The sequence below is a fragment of the Scyliorhinus torazame genome, chromosome 11 (assembly GCF_047496885.1).
Source record: "Scyliorhinus torazame isolate Kashiwa2021f chromosome 11, sScyTor2.1, whole genome shotgun sequence".
In the NCBI taxonomy this organism is placed as follows: Eukaryota; Metazoa; Chordata; class Chondrichthyes; order Carcharhiniformes; family Scyliorhinidae; genus Scyliorhinus; species Scyliorhinus torazame.
Genome location: NC_092717.1, coordinates 175,285,692 through 175,307,617, shown reverse-complemented (window position 1 = coordinate 175,307,617; position 21,926 = coordinate 175,285,692). Strand labels below are relative to the sequence as shown.

The window sequence follows — 21,926 nt, the reverse complement described above, 5'->3', positions numbered from 1 at the left end:
AGGATGAGGCGGATCTCATTGAAACTTACAGAATACTGAAAGGCCTAGATAGAGTGGATGTGGAAAGGAAGTTTCCACTTGTAGGAAAAACTAGAGCCCGAAGAGAGAGCCTCAGACTGAAGGGACGATCCTTTAAAACAGAGATGAGGAGGAATTTCTTCAGCCAGAGGGTGGTGAATCTGTGGAACTCTTTGCTGCAGAAGGATCTGGAGGCCTAATACGGAGTGTCTTTAAGACAGCGATAGATAGGTTCTTGATTAATAAAGGGATCAGGTTTTACAGAGGAGAAGGCAGGAAAATGGGGTAAGAAACACATCAGCCATGGCTGAATAGTGGAGCAGACCCGATGGGCCGAATGGCCTCCTTCTGCACTGTAAATTCTATGATTCTATGATTACACACTCCCCAGTATGAAACTAAGAAAATGTACTTGTGTTAAATTTTAGAATTTGTATCCAAATTCAAAAACCATACTTAAATGTTTTTTGTTCTGTACCTTATAGCAGAATACTCATGTGGATGTAGTTCGCTTTCCTTGTGTGGTTTACATAAATGAAGTTCGCGTCATTCCTCCTGGAGTCAAAGCTCACAATAGCTTGCCTGACAGCAGGGCATATGGGTAAGTGTGGGGGAAGGGTAATATCTGTGTTTTCTTGAAAGCAATTTAAGTCTCAGTGTTATTGACAGGTTGTTTGCATCTAAAATAACATGGTGGCTTGTAATATTTGATCGCATTATTGCTTTGATTTGCTTAAAATGTTTACTTCTGAATTAATATATATATGTATATATGCACATGCAAACAGTGCACACGTGTTTGTGTGTGTAGGAAGGTGGTGGTGTAATGGTATTGTCGCTGGACTAGTAATTCCAGAGTAATGCTCTGGGGCCCCGGGCATGAACCCCACCTTAGCAGATTGTTGTAAACTGCCTGCTTACCATTGGCTGGGGACTAATGACAATCCCACAATCCTGTGGGAGTATGAGCTTCCCCAATGAGGGGGGGCGGAGAAATCATTAGCAGACTCACTGTATAAATAAAGCTGGCCAGTTTAGAACTAGCAGGAAGGAGTAAGCAGCAAGTGAGGTTGCTGCTGTTATGTATATATATGTTATTGTAAATAAATGTTATTTCTTGTATCCTTGAAACTCGTGCTGGATTCTTCGTGGCCCTCACAAAACAGATGGTTCAGCACAGTGGTCTAAACAGCTTGCTTGTTGTGCAGAACCAGGCCAGCAGCACGGTTCAATTCCCGTACCAGCCTCGCCGAACAGGCGCCGGAATGTGGCGACTAGGGGCTTTTCACAGTAACTTCATTGAAGCGATTATTATTATTAGATGGTGAAATTTGAATAAAATAAAAATCTGGAATTAAAAGTCTAATGATGACCACGAGACCATTGCCGATTGTTGTAAAAACCTATTTGGTTCACTAATGTCCTTCAGGGAAGGAAACCTGTCGTCCTTACCCGGTCTGGTCTACATGTGATTCCAGACCCACATTGCGAACCGGTTGACTCTTAACTGCCCACCATTGAAATGGCCTAGCAAGCCACTCAGTTCAAGGGCAATTAGGGATGGGTAACAAATGCTGGCCCAGCCAGCGATGCCCACATTCCAAAGAACAAATAAAAATAATATTTTATATCTGTATATATTATGTGTTTATGCTTGTACTGTAAACTCCCTAGCTTAGAATGTAGAGGGTTTTATCTGACCAATGTAATTGTTTCATTTTATGCAGGGAGACATCACCACATACATTTCAGCTAGACCTGTTTTTCAACAATGTCAGCAAACCAAGTGCACCTGTTTTTGACCGATTAGGAAGGTATGACTTGTCAAAGCGTAAGCCCTGACTGAAATGTTACATTCAGCACTGTGAAAGATTGTTTCTACAGTTGGTTTTTTTTTTGCCTTTCATTATGAACCTAGCCTGAATTAAACACTGATCGCCTTGAACATTCTTTTACTCATCATTTATCTATGCTTTAAACTGTGTCCATCAAACATGATTGAACCATTATCTGAACCAAACTTTATTTGCGGATAACTGATTTTTAAAATCTCCTTTCCCTTTCACAATTGCATAATTGCATTCCATCCAGTTTAAGATCAGATGGACTCCAGTCTATGGTTTGGCTTGCAAATTTGTGCTACAACAGGGATCTGTTTTTATAGGTACGTGATCTGATGAGCTTCTATTGGTAGGCAAGGTGAAGCCATGTCTTTCACAAAGAATGAAATTTGCATCTATTCAAGAATCACTGGTTATTTTGCACTTTTAATTCGAAAGTATAAAATATATACATATATATGTATAAATTTATGTGATGTGGGTGTCGCTGGTTAGGCCAGCATTTATTGCCCAATCCCTAGTTGCCCTTCAGAAGGTTGCCTTCTTGAACCGCTGCAGTCCTTGACTGTAGATGGGGTCTTTTTACTCCAAGGTGTTTGTCTTCCCAATTACAGAGCAACAGAGACAGATCTTCCTGCCGCAAAAAAAGTGCACTATTAGATTTCTTGAAAGATTTGACAATGAGATACAGTGAAACTCAATTACATGATCCATAAATAACCCACCTGTAAATAATGTTACCACATTTTTATGATTCCCAATGACTCACTTAAATTATATAACCTGTTAAAAATGTATTAAACAAAAGAGAGCAGTGTAATTCTAGAACTCTCTTGTTGGAACAGTGTTTTTTTTGGCTTTTTATCTCTGCCTGTTGTATTTCAGTCACCTGTGGCATTCAAGTGACGTGCAGCCAAGTACATCCAGCCATCCTCATTCAATTCATCACCTCCTGCAGTCCTGACTCACATTACATTTGTCATAATGGCTTAACCTCCAAATGGTGTCTTCTCACTATCTATCAGTGGGGATAAGTAGCACTGTAAAGTGCAGCAGTGTGCGAGGAAGAAGAAAATGAACCTGTACATGTTGCTATGACATCACTCCAGACAACCGATTTAAACTTTCACCATGATCGAATAGCTAAGAACAGTGACTGTTACAACAATCCACTTGCCGTGTACTTCCCGCAGCGGTACATACTTAGCCCCCTACTATACACCCTGTACAAACATGATTGTGTGGCAAAATGTGGCTCCAACTCCATCTACGAGTTTGCTGGTGACACGACCGCAGTGGGTTCGGATCTCGAACAATGATGAATCAGAGTACAGGAGGGAGAGAGAGAGAGTGAGAACCTAGTGGCGTGTTGTAATGACAACAATCTCTCCCTCAACGTCAGCAAAACTAAGGAGCTGGTCATTGACTTCAGGAAGCAAAGTATCATACACAGCCCCTGTCTGCATCAATGGTGCTGAGGTGGAGATGGTTGACAGCTTCAAATTCCTACGTGTGCACGTCATCAACAATCTGTCCCGGTCCACCCATGTGATGCTACAGCCAAGAAAGCTCAACAGCGTCTATACTTCCTCCGGAAACTAAGGAAATTTGTCAAGTCCACATTGACTCTACCAAGTTTTACAGATCCACCATAGAAAGCATCCTATCTGGCTGCATCACAGCCTGGTATGGCAACTGCTCAGCTCAAGATCGTAAGAAACTACAGAGAGTTGTGAACACAGCCCAGTCCATCACCTCCCATCCATTGACTGTCTACACCTCCCGCCACCTCCCACTGCCTTAGGAAAATGGACAGCTTAATCAAAAACCCTCCCACCCGGGTAATTCTCTCTTCCAACTTCTTCCATCGGGCAGGAGATACAAAAGTCTGAGAACACGCATTAACAGATTCAAAAACATCTTCTTGCCCGCTGTTACCAGACTCCCGAATGATCCTCATATGGACTGAACTGATCTCTCCACACATGTTCTCTACTGAGTAGCACTACACTGTATGCTTCACCCGATGTCTATGTTTATATATTCAAATTCTGTATTTATAGTATGTCCCATGTTTTTCATGTATGGAACGATCTGTCTGGATTTTATGCAGAACAATACTTCTCACGCTACCAGAATTGCCAACTAGTACGGATTTTCTGTATTTTATACTGAAAATCCGTTTGAATGCAGAAGTACGCTTTCTCTCATTGGGATAGAGAAAAGCTGCCTCCCGAAACAGGTTAATTGGTTTCCTTGGTGACAGGGCCTCGTGCAGAGGCCCTGCCTCCCCTCCACCCCACACACTAGTACGCAGAGAGGAGAGGGGCGGGGCCTCTGCATGGGGTTCTGTCGCAAAGGAAACCAATATGTACTTGATACCTCATGTGTGAGACTGCGCAATTCTCTGAGGCATCAAGGTGCCTGGATTTTATTCTGATAAAACAATCACGTCGAGGGAGGGTAGATTACAGTAAGTAGACGCACACTAGCTCTATCATTGATCTTTGTAGAGCACTGTTATGTATTTAAAGAAAAGAAAGGGCGAGAAATACTCTGGTCAGGCAGCATCAATGGGGAGAGAAGCAGAGTTGACATTTCAGAATTGTTGAAAGATCATTGATCTGAAATTTTAATTCCACTTCACTCTTTCTATAGTGATGGCGTGCAGCTACTATACATTGCACATTATTAAGTTTCAGCAGAATTCAGTTCATAAATCCTTGTGTTACTTGTGGAATCCGCGCTTTTTGCTGTGAGCATGAAACAAAAATGCTGAAAAAGTAAACCTGAATCATCATGCATCTATTTTTTTTAAAAAAACAACATTTTATTAAAGTCTTTGTAATTTTCTAATAACAATAACAACAACAGAAAAGAAAGCAAATCCAAATATGAATGTGGTACATACATAATTTCCATCTGTAACAAGTCCCTCCTACCCTTAACAGAAAATAGCCGAACTGCCCCCCTCCCCTCTTAGATTATTGCCTCGGCTGACAGTTAATTTTCCCCGAAGAAGTCGATAAATGGCTGCTACCTCCGGACGAACCCTAGCGTTGACCATCTTAGGGTGAACTTGATTTTCTCAAGACTGAGAAACCCAGCCATGTCGCTAACCCACTTCTCTGATTTTGGGGGCTTCAAGACGCTCCACGCTAGCAATATCCGTCTCCAGGCTACCAGGGAGGCAAAGACCAAGACATCAGCCTCTCTCACCCCCTGGACTTCCGGATCGTCCGACACTCCAAAGATCGGCACCTCTGGACTCGGCACCACCCATGTTTTTAATGCCCTGGACATGACATCCGCAAAACCCTGCCAGAATCCGCTAAGCTTCGGGTATGCCCAAAATATATGGACATGATTTGCTGCTGTGCTGCACCCCCCCCCCCATACACCTCGCACACCTGTCTTCTGTTGTGTTATGCTTCTTCATGTAGCATAAGCTGCTTCCTTGATGTATACTCTGACAAAGGAAGGTTCAGACTTGGAGATAGGTTTAACGCATTTATTGAACAGTTAACAATTCTCCTACTTGAGTTCGACTCTCCTGCTAATCTTGCTATAGTATCTCAGTATAACTAACCAGTCTGCTCTAAGCCATGCAGTGGGTGTGATGCTTCCGATCTGCCCCTGTGTCGCCTGTGGAAAGAGAAAGAGCATGTGTGCCCTGTCCTTTTATATGGGTTGCCCCCTTGTGGTAGTGTCACCTCTGGGTGTCTTGACTGCCCATTGGTCGTGTCCTATTCTATGTGTTCATTAGCTGCATGTCTGCATGTCATGATGTCTCTGGTGCTCCCTCTAGTGTTTACTCAGTCCTAGTGTATCTACATTAACCCCTTGTGTATTTACAGTGATGCATATCACCACATCCCCCCCTTTTTTTGTGTTATGTATTTTCTGTACAATGTGGAAGAAAATTGAACAAAATAGGTAGATAAGTGATGACATGTACAAATGATGATGACCGTGATGATTATACAATACCAAATAATATGTATGAATCCAAAGTTCATGAATTGATATGGTCGAGTGGCTTTCTTGTGTTGTCATTGAAGTGTCGATGTTGATGTTGTCATTTCCAAGTGAATGCTGTCAGTGTCCCTGTGCTTAAGGAACCAAGAAGTGGTTAAATCACTTTGTTGCCTGATTTGGACTCTCTTTGTTTTTTCTATGCTTGTCGTAGCGATGCAGTATGTAATCTGTGTCGTAAGCTGGTTTGCTTGTTCATAGTGTAGCAAACTCATCTGCCTTGAAAGCTGGTTTGCAGTGGAGCAAACTTGGATCGGTGAGATTTGCTGTCATGCTATGGTGTGGCTGTACTCTTGCCAGTGTTAGGAGCTGTGCTGTTACATTTTCCTGTATTTGCAGAGTTGTACCATGTCGCTCCAGTGTTGTTTTCGTCGTGCTTGTTGTTGACGTTGGTGCCTTTGGTACGCTTCTTGTTGTTGTCTTTGTTGTTGGTTTTGTTATTGTGTTTGTTGCGCTCAATGACCACACGAAGTGGAGAAATCGAGTCTTTCATAAAGTTACTTGTGTCAGAGTCCTTTGTGGCATCTGCTGTTACATTGAGCGTGCCGTCTCTGATTCCTCGGCCCCTCCCATCTGGAGTCATGTCCGGTTCACTGGAATCATCTTTGGCTTGTCATTGCTCCCCATCTGGAGTCCTTTCTGGTTCACCTGAATCAGCTTTGGTTTCTTGACACTCCCCATCCGGAGTCATTTCAGTAGTCTCGCTGTGGAGTCGATCTGTGCGCTCTCAACGGAGTAGTGCAGTGGTCTCGCTGTGGAGTCTTTCTGTGTTCTCTGTATGGAGACGTGCAGTGGTCTCGCTGTGCAGTCTGTCATCACTTTCTGTGCGGAGTCGGGGACTCTTTGTGGTGCGTGGACCACTCTCTGTGTGGAGTCTGGGACTCTTCGTGGTGTGTTGGGCACTGTTCGTGGTGCGTGGACCACTGGTGTGGCATCAGGCCGCTCTCTGTGGGCTTGTACCTCTCTCTGTCTCTTGGCGTCAGGCCGCTCTCTGTGGGCTTGCACCGCTCTCTGACTCTTGGCGCAGGCTGCTCTCTGTGGGCTTGTACCGCTCTCTGTCCCTTGGTGTCAGGCCGCAGCAGAATCCTGTACTTCTGGGTTAGGATGCCGTCTGTGCTGGGCTGAGGATCCGAAATCCGAAGAACTCGTCCATGTCTGTGTCGGATTCTTCACTGTACAACACATCTCGTTGCGGTTCGGATTTGGTACTGAGGTCACCACGTCCAATGAGGAAATCATCTACCGAGTCGTAATCTTCAAGGACCATATCATCACTTTCTGTGTCTGAGCTGTCATTGTGCTCGCGATGTCCAAAGAAGTAATCAACGCCTGAGTCGTAGTCTTCAAGGACTAAATCATCTCTTAGGGCGGTGCTAACTGCTTGTTGCAGGTTTCTGCGGCTTCCCGCGCATGCGCAAGCCTCTGTTTTGCCGGTTCTTGTCTTCTGGGGAACTGCGCATGTGCGGCTCCTTTCTCAAGATGGCTGCCAATCAAAACTGTCGTTTTCTGCATTTGCAGGCCTACCTTCGCCTCGTGGTGAGTATTGGCGCCTCTTTTACCGTTCTCTCTTGTGTGTTTCTCGCAGTATGTTTGAAACCTGTCCAGGACTGCCTGGAAGTCTCTCTTGTCTTGCCCTTTGGAGTACTTGAAGGTCTTGAAGATTTCTGCTACACTTGCACCCGCAATGGTGAGCAGAAACTTTATTTTCTCTGCATCCGCCACGCCATCTAGGTCGGACGCTACCAGGTAGATCTCAAATCTCTGCCTGAACGCACGCCAGTTTGCACTGAGATTGCCGTGGTACCTGAGCTGCTGTGGAACCGGAATCTCGAACATCTTGCCTGGGTGCTGTTGCTGGTAGTCACAGATCTTTAGTTGAACTATATAGATTCAACAGGGCACTCCTGGAACCATGTTGTGTTATGCTTCTTCATGTAGCATAAGCTGCTTCCTTGATGTATACTCTGACAAAGGAAGGTTCAGACTTGGAGATAGGTTTGACACATTTATTGAACAGTTAACAATTCTCCTACTTTAGTTCGACTCTCCTGCTAATCTTGCTATAGTAACTCAGTCTAACTAATCAAACTGCTCTCAGCCATGCGGTGGGTGTGATGCTTCCGATCTGCCCCCGTGTCTCCTGTGGAAAGAGAAAGAGCATGTGTGCCCTGCCCTTTTATATGGGTTGCCCCCTTGTGGTAGTGTCACCTCTGGGTGTCTTGACTGCCCATTGGTCGTGTCCTATTCTATGTGTTCATTAACTGTATGTCTGCATTTCATGATGTCTCTGGTGCTCCCTCTAGTGTTTACTCAGTCCTAGTGTATCTACATTAACCCCTTGTGTATTTACAGTGATTCATATCACCACATCCTCTACCCCCAAAAACTTGCTAATCCGGGCCACCGTCATGTGTGCCCGGTGAACTGCCTTAAATTGATTATGCATCTATTTAACCACCTTCTGCTTTCTACTTTTTGTGACCATTCTTTTCTTTGTGCTCTTTTACCTTTACTATCATAAACCCGAATTTGAACAACAAATCTGATAGTGCTACTTCATGAAAAAATTTTTTGAAAGAAAGAAATGCACTTGGTTCCTTTGTCTAGATACAGTTTCTTGTAACAATTCAATTAAGATAATCAAACGTTCAGGACAATTTTGAACTTCATGTAAAAAGGCAAATGTTTGTTCACATTTTTCATTAGATTTACTGAATGTTTGAAACTTAATTTGAAAACACCCACTTATGATGATGTACAGGTACGAAGCATTGGATTTGCATTTTCGTTTGTGTTTTAGATTTGTGCAATAAAGGTGTAAAACTATACTTCAGATTGATGGGCATTTTTCCTTTGGAAGAAAACCTTACTGCCAAACTACTGATTTTTGGTATCTGGAATATTGATTTCTATTGGGAAAGGTTGGCAGCTCTGCTGTACCTCGGTAGATGTGAAATAAATTCAAATCCTTTCTGTTGCCTAGCTGAGATATACTAACTACAGACTAGCGAGTGAATCTGTGCCTTACTAGGTCGCTACAAACGGCTTATTTGCCATCTCAAGTGTCAGAAGTAATTATTTCGGATTTTTACAAAACAAATGACTTGCATTTTGTGAGTGATTAATAAAAGGACCAATAAACATTGTGGAGACAAATGTTTGAACTTTCAAACTGACCATTGATAATTCAAAAATAAGCAAAATGTCAAGCTGTTTTGTTCAATTGATTGTGTATTAAAGAAATTTCATCAATGGGATTGTTTTGTTGATGCGTCTTGGGTATGCAGTTAAATGAAGCAATATTTTAAAGAAATGTTCTTTGATTTTTATTTTTCCTTAGCTTTGATTATGATGAAAATGCATCGATTATTTTTAGACCAAACAATAAGGTAAGTTTTTTTTTTTTGCATTGCTCACTGTGTTTTATGGTGTCCAAGTGCTTTTATAATCTGCATGCAGTTTGTCTTGTTGATCTTCCCTTTAGTTAGTAATTTGTCTTTCTTCTACTTTAAATTATGTGCATTGTCAGTGAACGGATGCAGCAGTGATCTGCCATGACTCCTAAATTGGTTACCTGATTGCTCCATGATTTGTTCTCACTTTTATTTTTAGACAATTCAGATTTCTTTCAGTTAACTGAAGGAGATATATTTGTACAGAACCAGTCAAATTTCCCCTTCCAATGCATCAATTTTAATTCGGAACCACTAATAATTACATTGCTTGCCATTTTACCTGTATATCATCAAAGTTTAAATGTGGTGTTCATTTAGTTGTTCCAAAATGCTTGTCGTGTGGATAACAAAAAGTTGGCAAAGCATGTTAAGCTTCAAATCAGTCATCAAATTTTGTAGCTGGAGCCATAATTGTGTTTAAAACCTGTTTAGAAGAAAACTAAAAGCAGAAAATGCTACAAATACTTTGTAGGTTATGGCAGCTTCTGTGGAGAGGAATATTTTATGTTGATATCCTTTCATTAGAACGTGGAAAAGTTAAAGATGTAATAGGTTTTGATCAACAGATGGAGAGCACCAATGGTGTTAAGGGAATAGGGCAGGGTAGTCTGGTAGGGTTCTATTTTAAAGTGTCAGTGCAGACTCGAAGGGCCGACTGACTGCCTCCTGCACTGTAGAGATTCTATGGATCTACAGATGGAACAAGGACAAAAGAAAGGCCTGTGATAGCATGAAAGTCAGGAGAGAGTGAATGATAGTGCCAAAGAGAATGGTGATGGGGGCGAGAAAAGAAACATTTTGAACAGATTATGTGGTCGTCTCTACATTGGGGGCGGCATTTCCATTCAGTCCACAAGTGTGACCTTGAGCTTCTAGTGGCCTGTCATTTCAATTTGCCACCTTACTTTCCACTGACATTTACATCCTCTGCCGACTGCACTGTTCCAGTGAAGCTCAATGTATGCTTGAGGAACAGCACCTCTTCATTCAATTACGTACTTTTTACAGCTTTCCAGGTTGAACATGGAGTTCAACAATTTCAGACTATAATCTCTGCTCCATTTTAAATTCCAGTCAACAGCACATCTGCTCGAGGTGCCTCTTTTTGTTTCTTTGTTTCTTTCCTTGGTCCTGGTTTGCACACTTCTGTCACTTTTCAATCTATCACAGATCTTTTTGACCTTGACACACCCATCCCTTACTCAAAATCTATTATGTTCTTAACCTTTCAAGTTATTGACCTGAAACATTAACTTTGTTTCATCCTCCTGCTGGGTACATCCATCTTTTTCTGTTTTAATTTCAGATTTCCAGCATGCACAGTATTGTGTTTTTCGATTTAGGTTTAGAATAAGAGGTGTGCTGCACCTTGGCTCAGGCTTGGGTGATTCTGAAGTTTATAGCTGTTCATCTCAATTCAATTTTCAACATTGTTTCCTTAATTACTTTCAACAGGTCAATACAGATGGAATTGTCCTGAGAGGTTGGTACAACTGTCTGACCGTGGCAATTTATGGAACTGTAGACAGAGTGATAAGCCATGACCGAGATTCTCCACCTCCACCTCCACCTCCTCCCCCTCCACCACAACAACAGCAGCAGCAACAACAACTTCAACAGCAGCAACATCAACTACAGCAGCAACAATCATCTCTTAAAAGGAACATAAAACATGGTAAGAGATGATATTGAAGCACAGAAGGATGCGGCATTTTAACATTGATACTAACAAGTCTGCTGATGGCTTAGTAGGTGGATGCATGGTGTGAGTGTGGGAGGCAATTTCATGCATAGCTCAATTTTGATTTGTGGTTCACAGTGAGTTAACTAATCTCGGCTGTAGTGGCAATGAGAAGGGATGCAGTCAATGGTTTTAGTGTCTCTGAGCTGTGCAGAAGAAAGAAAAATCTGCCAGGATTTATAATTCTTTTTGTAAAAAAATAAATAAAAGGTACCCAATTATGTTTTTCCAATTAAGCGGCAGTTTTTTAGTGTGGCCAATCCACCTACCCTGTACATCTTTGGGTTGTGGGGGCGAAGCCACGCAGACACAGGGAGAATGTGCAAACTGCACACAGACAGTGACCCGGGGCCTGGATCGAACCCAGGTCCTCAGCGCCATAGGCAGCAGTACTAACCACTGCTCCACCCTGCTGCCCAGGATTTATCTTATTTTTTTCTTTTTGTTTTTTTTTTTCTTTTATAAATGTAAGAGTACTCAATTCTTTTTTTTTCCAATTTCGGGGCAATTTAGCATGACCAATCCACCTACCTGCACAAACACGGGGAGAATGTGCAAACTCCACACGGACAGTGACCCAGAGCTGGGATCGAACCTGGGACATTGGCGCCGTGAGGCTGCAGTGCTCACCATTGCGCCACCGTGCTGCCCAGGATTTATATTTCTGATAACGTTTCAATGATTACTGCTGAAGATACACATTTGCAGATGTGTAGGAAAGGTACCAACAGGGTAGCGCAGTGGTTAGCATGGCTGCCTATGGTGCTGAGGACACGGGTTCGATCCCGGCCCCGGGTCACTGGCTGTGTGCAGTTTGCACATTCTCCCCGTGTCTGCGTGGGTCTCTGTCCCACAACCCAAAGATGTGCAGGGTAGGTGGATTGGCCACGCTAAATTGCCCCTTAATTGGGGAAAGAAAATAACTGGATACTGTAAATTAAATAAAAAAGGAAAAGGTATCAACAAAGTGCTTTAATCCCAACTCAGAAGATCCCCCCCCCCCCCCCAACCATTGTGACATTTTCATTTGTTATATTAGGTATCCTTTTCTCTCAAATAGGACTGCTTATTAGTGCTTTGATTTGTATAGTGGTTCTCACGGATGAACAGCTGATCTAAGCTACCAGATTTAATTCCACACTTCACCTATATGGAGAGGAAAACTTCATTACATCAGTGTTGATTCAAATCCCAGAACTGAAATAACTGTGATTTGACCCATTGCACGATCTCCCCATAAAGGAGTAAAACTTTACTTCTATGTCCCAAGGTGGCATATGTGAAAATCAAATCTTCCGTTTTAAAGGTGCACCCAGTTGAAGGGCTTATTCACGAGTCCATGTTAATGTTGCAGGCGAGGAGACGGTCGGGAGATGATAGCATAGTGGTAATGCCCCAGAGACCCCGGCTATATTTTGGGGACATGGCAGCTGGTGAAATTTAAATTCAATTAATAAATCTGGAATCGACACTTAGTCTCTGTAATGTTGACCATAAAACTAGCATCGCTTGTTGTAAAAAAAACATCAAATTTTCTCATACCCTTTAGGGAAGGAAGTCTGCTATCCTTATTGAACTGGACCCATAGCAATGTGGTTGACTTTTAACTGCCCTCTAAAATGGTCTAAGCCACTCAGTTCACAGGCAATTAAGGGTGGGCAGTAAATGCTGACCATGCCAGCAATATGGACGCCCCATGAAAGAAAGAAGAAAAAAATATAAGTGAAAGAGATTTGACACTGGGACAGAGATCTTATAGGCTGTGTTTGTGTCAATGTAAAGTTTTAGGGAAGAAAGTTGTGTCTATTTTAATTTATACTATTTGTTATTTTTTTCTACAACTGTTATGGGTTCAAATAAAGATTTAACATTTTTTTTGAAAATATTTTTTATTGAATTTTTCGTTTTTTTAATATCAAAAATATATAACCAAAGCAAACCCAACACCAATATCAAAAATTACAGACAACAGCAGTAACGGTAACTCCCCAAAACAGAAATATACAACAACCAACCCATTAACAGCTAACAGTGACCAATTCCTTAAAGTTAAAAATGAATGGCCACCAACTACGATAGAACCCTACAATCGACCCACTCACTGTAAAAAAAAAAAATAATAATTAAATATTAATTTAGAGTACCCAATTTTTTTTCCAATTAAGGGGCAATTTAGCGTGGCCAATCTACCTAACCTACACATCTTTGGGTTGTGGGGTGAAGCCCACACAGACACGGGGAGAATGTGCAAACTCCACACAGACAGTGCCCCAGGGCCGGGATTTGAACCTGGGTCCTCAGCGCTGTACGCTGCAGTGCTAACCACTGTGCACGTGCCGCCCTCACTCACTGTAAATTTGACCTTCGCGAGGTACAGAAACTCCATCAAGTCACCTAGCCACGCAGAGACACTAGGTGACGCCGTCAGTCTTCAGCTCAACAGAATTCGCCTCCGAGCAATCAACAAGGCAAATGTTAGGACATCTGCCCCTGCACCCGTCCTCTGCTCCGGCCGATCTGAGACCCCAAATATAGCCACTAGTGGACAGGGCTCTAAATCCATATTTAGGATTGCCGATGTGGTGCTAAAGAAAGTCAGGACCAGAACATTGCCGTGTGGTTTGCAGGCCCTCTCAAACACCACTTGCACCCACCTTCAACCCCTGCACCTTGGTGAGGTGCGCCCAGAGCACCAACTCAACCTCGTGCAGGATGACGTAGCATTCATCCTTTGGAGAAACTCACTTCATGGGCTGGATTCTCCGACGGTGGGATGCTCCGTTTTGCCAGCAGCCCGGGGGTTTCCTGACGGGCTGCCCCACAATGGGAAACCCATTGACCAGCCGCCGCAACGGAGCATCCTGCCGGCGGTGTGAAATAGAAATGTGGCACGGCGGGCCAGAGAATCCAGCCCCATACCTCCTCAAAAATGGGTGCAAACTCCTCCTCCCACCTGGCTGTCACCTCTTCTATCAGGACCTGCCCCCAAGACCCATCCATATTTTCCAGATGTACTGCCCTTATCTGACCCTGCGCAGGAAAGAATCCTCTCCAATGAAGTGAACGGTGGCACCACTGGGAATGTCCTACAAACAGGATCCCGTACCTGGAAGTACCTAAACATGTCTGCCTCCCACCAGTCCTGCTTCCTCCTTCAACACCTCCAAGGTGGCAAACTGCTCCTCCAGAAACAAATCTCTTACCCTCTCCAACCCCTTCCCTTTCCACCCCCCAAATGTGGCATCTAATCTCGCCAGCTCAAACAAATGATTCCTGCAGATAGAGGCCCATCTTGACACTGCCCTCAGCTTAAAATGTTGTCTCCATATCTTCAAAGTGGAAACAACCACCGGGTTTGAGGAATATTTTGCGACGCGAATGGCCGACACTCTGTCGCCACGCCTCAAAGCTGAACCCTCTGCACGCCCCCGCATCCATCTGCACTCAGGTAGCCTTCTGCTTGCCACACCACCCCAACACCTTCTCCGCATTGGCCACTCAATAATAAAACAATAGATTTGGCCGCGCCAATCCCCCACCTGCCTTTTTCTCTGAAAGAACCCCCTCCGAATTCGAGGAGAAGATTTAGCAAATATAAGGCTTTATTAGGAATTTATTTATCCTTTCAAATCAAAGGATGAATAAAGCAAGATTTTAACCATTCTTCTGGATCTGATATTAGATATTGCTTCTCATCGTGTGATCTGAATGCAACAGAATTATTCTGGCTAAAAAGAGCCAATGCAGGGTACATGGTGTTTCCTTTCTTTTTATACAAATGTGTTTTGCAAAAAGTACATGGGTTAAAGAGAGTTTGGCTTTGTGACTTGTTGGTTGAAAGGAATGGACATGATATGTGGAGTGGAGTTTCATTCAGGAAATGATTACTGCTGACGGCTGACAAGTCCCTGGGTCCTGATGGATTGCATCCTTGGGTCTTAAAAGAAGTGGCTAGTGCATTGGTTTTAATTTTTCAAAATCCCTGGATTCAGGGAAGGTTCAATTAGATTGGGAAATAGCGAATGTAACTCCTTTATTCAAAAAAGAAGGGGGACAGAAAGCAGGAAACTACAGGCCACTTAGCATAACATTTGTCATAGCGAAAATGTGAGAAGTTATAATCAAGCACATTGTAACAGGGCATGTAGGTAAATTCAAGATAATCAGGCAGTAAGCCTGGTTTCTGAGAGGGAAATCCTGTTTAACTAATTTATTGTAGTTCTTTGAAGAAGTAACATGCTGTGGATAAAGGGGCACTAAAATTCAATTTCCAGTAGGCATTTGGTAAGGTGCCACACCAAAGGTTGTTGTGAAAAATAAAAGCTCATGGTGCAGGGTGTAAAATATTGGCATGGATGACTGGCTAACTAACAAGAAACAGAGTAGTTATAAATGGGTCATTTTCTGGTTGGCCAGATGTGATGAGTAGTGTGCCACATGGATCAGTGCCGGGCCTCAATTTTTACAATTTATATAAATGACTTGGACAGAAGGACCGACGGTAAGGATGCTAAATTTGCTGATTATACAAAAATAGATAGGAAAGCAAGTTGTGAAGAGGAAATAAGGAGGCTACAAAAAACAGATTTGGATAGCTGAGAGGGCAAAGGTCTGGCAAATGGACTATATTGTGGGGAAATGTGAAAGAATATAAAAAGAAGCATATTATCTAAATGGTGCAAAATTGCAGAGCTCTGAGATGCACAAGAATCCGAATGACCTCGTGCATGAATTGCAAAAAGTTGGTATGCACTTACAGCAAGTAATTAGGAAAGCTTTTAAAAAAAATAATGTTTCCAATTAAGGGGCAAACTAGCGTGGCCAATCCACCTACCCTGCACATCTTTGGGTTGTGTGGGTGAGACGCTTCCACACATGGGGAGAATGTTCAAAGTAATTATGAAGGCTAATCAAATATTATTGTTTATTATGCGTTGGAGGCAGTTCAGAGGAGATTTACCAGGCTAATACCTGGAATGGAAGGGTTATCTTGTGAGGAAAGGCAGGGCAGGCTAGGCTTGCACCTGCTGGAGTTTAGAAGAGTAAGAATAAGAGGTAGCAAATTTAAAACAGATTTGAGGAAAAACTATTTCTTCTAAAGGGTTGTGAAATTCGTTCCCCAGAGTGCAGTGGATGCAAGGACAGTGAGCAAATATAAGGAGGAATTAGACAGATTTTTAGTTGGTAATGGGTTGAAGGGTTACGGAGAATGGGCAGGATGGTGAAGTTGAGGCCAGGATGGGATCCGCCATAATCACATTGATGGTGTTTAGGCTCGGTAGGCTAAATTGCCTACTCCTGCTCCCGCTCCTAGGTTCTGACTGATTTTGTAATCCAGCTCTTGGCCTGTAACATTGCAGGTAGCAGGTGAGGAACATATCAGCCATGATAGAATGGCGGAGCAGACTCGATGGGCCGAATGGCCTAATTCTGCTCCGATATTTTATGAACTTATGAAGAAGCGACTTGATTGAAACATACAAGATCCTGAGGTGTCCTGACAGAGCCGATATGGAGAGAGTGTTGCTCTTTTGTGAGAATCTAAGACTAGAAGGTTAAGAGGTGACTTAATTGAGGCATACAAGATGATCAGAGGATTAGATAGGGTGGACAGTGAGAGCCTTTTTCCTCGGATGGTGATGTCTAGCACGATGGGACATAGCTTTAAATTGAGGGGAGATAGATATAGGACAGATGTCAGAGGTAGGTTCTTTACTCAGAGAGTAGTAAAGGTGTGGAATGCCCTGCCTGCAACAGTAGTGGACTCGCTAACATTAGGGGCATTTAAATGGTCATTGGATAAACATATGGATGATAAGGGAATAGTGTAGATGGGCTTTAGAGTGGTTTCGCGGTCGGCACAACATCGAGGGCCGAAGGGCCTGTACTGCGCTGTAATGTTCTATGTTCTATGTAGGGGTCACCCATTTAAGATGGGGATGAGAATTTATTTTTCTGCCAGAGGGTCATGAGTCTTTGGAACTCTCTTCCTCAAAAGGTGGTGGAAGCAGAGCCTTTGAATACTTTTAAGGCGGAGCTTGCTAGAATCTTAATAAGCAAGGTTATCAGGGTAGGTAGGAATGGGGAGTTGAGATTACAAACAGATCAGCCATAATCTTATTGAATGGCGGAGCGGGCTCACGGGGTCCAGTGGATGACTTCTGCTCCTAACTCATATGTTTGTATGTACATTAATGAATAATATTCAATTTGGCAGACTTAAACTGTCCGCTTGAAGTTCAATTTTTCCTCTCATAACTTGCACATATGCTAGCTGCAGTTTCCGTTTTCCCTGTTTCACCACTCATGAAAAAAGATAGACGATTCTCATTAATATTTATTTAAAAGAAGTGTAGACTTTACGATATGTTTACTGCATTCAGTTACAATGGCACATGTTTTATTTGCAGCCTCGGCTGTTTTCAGCTTTACAATTGTTCACGAATAATTGTTTTAGAAACTGGTTATTTGAAGCCATTGAGTGTTTAAGTGTCTAAATATTTCTATTTTTAAAATGTGCTTTTCCAAAACGTTTGTCTTTTTAGATTGGGACAAAGAGGAGCAATACAATGAAAACCCTCCAAGACCACAGCCAAGGGGACCTCGAACGCCTCCAGGTCCTCCTCCACCTGATGATGATGAAGAAGAGACACTGCCTCAGACCTGTAAACGCAAGTTTTGTTCTGCCTTTGTTCTTGCCGTACAAGTTCAAATTCTAATCGAAGATGTGTTGGGAATTAGGGGAAGGATTTTTAGTGCCCATTTGGGGGGTAAGCACAGGAGTGGGTAGGTGCAAAGATTTATGCTGCCAGTTGGCATGCTGGTTTCCCAACACCATCCCAGGGCTACAGCTGGTGCCCAACTCCCCAGGCTGGCTCCCCACCTGCCTTATTTCAGCGGTAGCCATAGACCGCTGTTATAACCTGTACGAGACCTCTGCGGTAGCAGCAATTAGCCTCCCCTGAACCTCGTTGCGAACGAGCTCCTTGCTGAGAGGAAGGGAGCCCATGGACACTCCAGTAACCTGTAATATAAAGGTCGGCCAGTTTTGGAACCGACACCTCCGATCTGGTTGGGATCTGGAGAGTATTGTACATACTATAACTTCGTAACAAAGCTAGTTTCTCATGTCCACTCTTCTCTTACTCGCCTTTGGTTACTAAAACCTCCCTGTTCATCTTCTGCAATGTGGATTGGCTACTGAGGGCATTTTATTATTTTAAAGTTTAAAATTCAAGCGAGGGTGCATCCATCTTGAGGTGCTCTCTTTGTTCTACCTCAAAAGACAGTCTCCTTCTTTAGTGCTGTTGTGTGTCCTATTGCCCTTTCAGTTTCAAGGGCTGGCCAGCTGTCTTTTAATTGGACAGTAAGCCTGGCCTCTGGCCATTAATTGTCAAACCTGGGTGACTGTTCCCCACATTTGACCCTCGTGTTGGGGGCTAGAAGAAAAAAAATCTGCTCTAGATTTCCAGACCCTGAAGCTGAAATGAATCAAATTTTGGAGTTCAAAGCTTTTCTGCAACTGATAGGAATATAGTTTTTCAACTTAGCTGTATTATGGACCTAGCGAATTGTATCATGGTTTATTGTGGATTTCAGTTTCTTCCTGCATAATTCAGTACCCATTGTGAAACTTGGTTGTACAAACCAAGATGTTCTCATTACTGACTGCTGGTTTGCACTGTGAACAAGTGTTGGAGTGGGTGAGATGGTTGTGGAAATGTTATAACATGATTTAAAGTGGTGTTCTTGACTGCGAGGTGGTATTAGTCACCCCACCAGAAATATGCTTTATATGTGGCATGTGATTAGTAGTAAAAGGGCAGGAGGTCTTGTGGCTCAGTAGGTAGCGCACCTACCTGAGCAGAAGCTTTGGTTCAAGTCCCAGTCTTGGATTTAAGAGAAAATGCTGTAAGATCTCAGCAGTCTGGCAGCATCTGTATGGAGAGAAAAGAGTCCAGATTTTGAGTCCAGATGACCCTTTATCAAAGCTAAAATATTTATACTGCGGGGAGAGAATGGAAGATGACTCATAGCCACAGAAACCAAGGGAACAGAGTGCTCATAGCCACAGAAACCAAGGGGAGTGCCAAGAGTGCTAATGGCAGACCCCGGATTGCCATTTTTTTGGGGACTGCCACTAGCACTCTTTCCCCTTGGGTTTCAGGGATCAGTGTTGGGCCCGCAGTTGTTCACAATTTACATAGACGATTTAGAGTTGGGGACCAAGTGCAATGTGTCAAAGTTTGCAGACGACACTAAGATGAGTGGTAAAGCAAAAAGGGCAGAGGATACCGGAAGTCTGCAGAAGGATTTGGATAGGTTACGTGAATGGGCTAGGGTGTGGCAGATGGAATTCAATGTTGCCAAGTGTGAGGCTATCCATTTTGGGAGGAATAACAGCAGAATGGATTATTATTTAAACGGTAAGATGTTAAAACATGCTGCTGTGCAGAGGGACCTGGGTGTGTTGGTGCACAAGTCGCAAAAAGTTGGTGTGCAGGTGCAACAGGTGATTAAGAAGGCTAATCGAGTTTTGTCTTTCATTGCTAGAGGGATGGAGTTCAAGACTAGTGAGGTTATGCTGCAATTGTATAAGGTGTTGGTGAGGCCGCATCTGGAGTATTGTGTTCAGTTTTGGTCTCCTTACCTGAGAAAGGACATATTGGCATTGGAGGGATTGCAGAGGAGATTCACTAGGTTGATCCCAGAGTTGAGGGGATTAGATTATGACGAGAGGTTGAGTAGACTGGGACTGTACTCATTGGAGTTTAGAAGGAAGGGATCTTATTGAGACATATAAAATTATGAAGGGAATAGATAGGATAGATGCGGGCAGGTTGTTTCCACTGGTCGGGGAAAGCAGAACTAGGGGGCATAGCCTCAAAATAAGGTGGGGAGGTAGATTAAGGACGGAGTGTAGGAGGAACTTCTTCACCCAAAGGGTTGTGAATCTCTGGAATTCCTTGCCCAGTGAAGCAGTTGAGGCTCCTTCTTTAAACGCTTTTAAGAAAAAGATAGATGCCTTTCTAAAGAATAAAGGGATTCGGGGATATGGTGTACGGGCCGGAGAGTGGAGCTGAGTCCACAAAGATCAGCCATGATCTCAGTAAATGGCGGAGCAGGCTCGAGGGGCCAGATGGCCTACTCCTGTTCCTAGTTCTTATGTTCTTATGACAAAGGGTCACCTGGACTCGAAACATTTTCTCTCCCTACAGATGCTGCCAGATCTGCTGAGATTCTCCAGCATTTTCTCTTTGGTTTCAGATTCCAGCATCTGCAGTAATTTACTTTTACCCATGTGAAGATACAAAGTAAAGACGTAGAAGAGAATAGGATCAGATTCAGCTGCCTGGCATCATGTAGCAGGACATTGTTAATACTCATTATCCAGAATCTTACATGAAAAATAAGCACTTTGATCAGATAAAGGAAAGCTGAGTTTTTCAGTGCAAATAGTGAGAGGGTATTTCCACAATGTTAATAGAGGACATGGATTTAAGATCATAACTAAAATTAAACAATGGGGGAATTTGGCTCTGAACTTTTTCTTTCGAACAGAGGATTTATAGGACATGGGATGCTCTCCCAGAAATGGTGGATGAAGAATTGAGGGCAATTTTTAAAAGCAAAGTGGGAAAATATTTGTTTTGTTTTAAGGGTATTCGGAAAGAGAGGGTAGCTCTTGAAGAGAGCTGTCATCGATGCAATAGACCAAATGGATTCAGTGCTTTACAATTCAGTTCTACATTTGGACAATATTCCAGGTTGTCACCCTCTTCAGACCCCCAAGAGTAAGGGAAATAAGTAATTTTGTGGCTGGGATCTTGATCAAATCGGTTTCTCTGGTTTGGATTTAACTTCAAATTAAGCAGCAGCAGTACAATGACCCCTTGTGAGCTTCCAGATCCACAGAGTTAAAAAAGGATAAACTGGTGTTGAAGAAGCATAAAAGCATAAGTGGAATGGAGTTGCGTGAGTTGTGACAGCTGGATTTCCAAGCCTCGGTTTTCAGATTGGATTCTCCTGCCTTGAGTGATTTCAAACCTGGTTACAGCCTTAGGAAACCTTAAAACATCTAAAAGTGAACTTTCCTTCCTTTGCTTTTGACTGCAAATATTTACTGCAGTCCGACCATCTGCTCCAAATGTTGTGTAGGTAGGTGTTGAATGTAAAGCTTGTGTTACAGTCATTATTTTAGACATGATCCTGTTTAAGATGATAATTGTCCAAACATTCTTCCATTTGTGCTGGGAGAGCTTTTTGTAACTGAACAAGTGAAATGCCAGACTGAGCCTATAGAGATCAGGTCGTCCTCCTCTCATCGGAATCTGGGGAGTATCTTACCGTGTTCTGAATTTTCTTTTTGTTCACTGAATCTATATTGGGCTTCTAATTTAAGTAGTGGATTTGTTGAATATGCAGCCATCCTAAATGCACAAACATATGAATAAGGCCATTCAGCCCCTCAAACCTACTTCGCCATTGAATAAGATTGTGGCTGATCTGATAGTAACTTCAAATCTGCAATGCCGACCCCCGATGTCCAAGAAACTCTCCACCTCTACATTAAAAGGTGTTCAAAGACTCTGCTTCCACCACCTTTTCAGAAAAAGAGTTCCAAATAGTTTTGAGCCTTTTGAATGAAAGAATTTTGCCTCATTTCTGTTTTAAATGGGCGACCCCTATTTTTAATTTGTGCTAGACTCTCCCACAAACGAAAACATCTCCACATCCACCCTGTCAAGACCTCTCAGCATCTTGTATGTTTTAATCAAGTTACCTCTTACTCTTCTAAACACCAGCAGATGCAAGCCTAGCTTGTCCAATCTTTCC

General features: G+C 42.9%; 1 protein-coding gene across 4 annotated transcripts in view; it reads left to right on the top strand.

The window, feature by feature from the left end:
* The window catches only part of virma (vir like m6A methyltransferase associated), a 142,726-nt gene that overhangs the window by 25,085 nt on the left and 95,715 nt on the right, over positions 1 to 21,926 (top strand). For 2 of the 4 annotated variants that reach the window (XM_072468047.1, XM_072468044.1), the window contains exons 2-6: positions 504 to 619; positions 1,746 to 1,832; positions 9,235 to 9,283; positions 10,805 to 11,024; positions 17,636 to 17,761. In XM_072468047.1, coding sequence (XP_072324148.1) covers positions 504 to 619; positions 1,746 to 1,832; positions 9,235 to 9,283; positions 10,805 to 11,024; positions 17,636 to 17,761 — 598 coding nt within the window. The remainder of the gene's footprint in view (positions 1 to 503; positions 620 to 1,745; positions 1,833 to 9,234; positions 9,284 to 10,804; positions 11,025 to 17,635; positions 17,762 to 21,926) is intronic. The other 2 variants (XM_072468045.1, XM_072468046.1) reach the window with 2 other exon arrangements.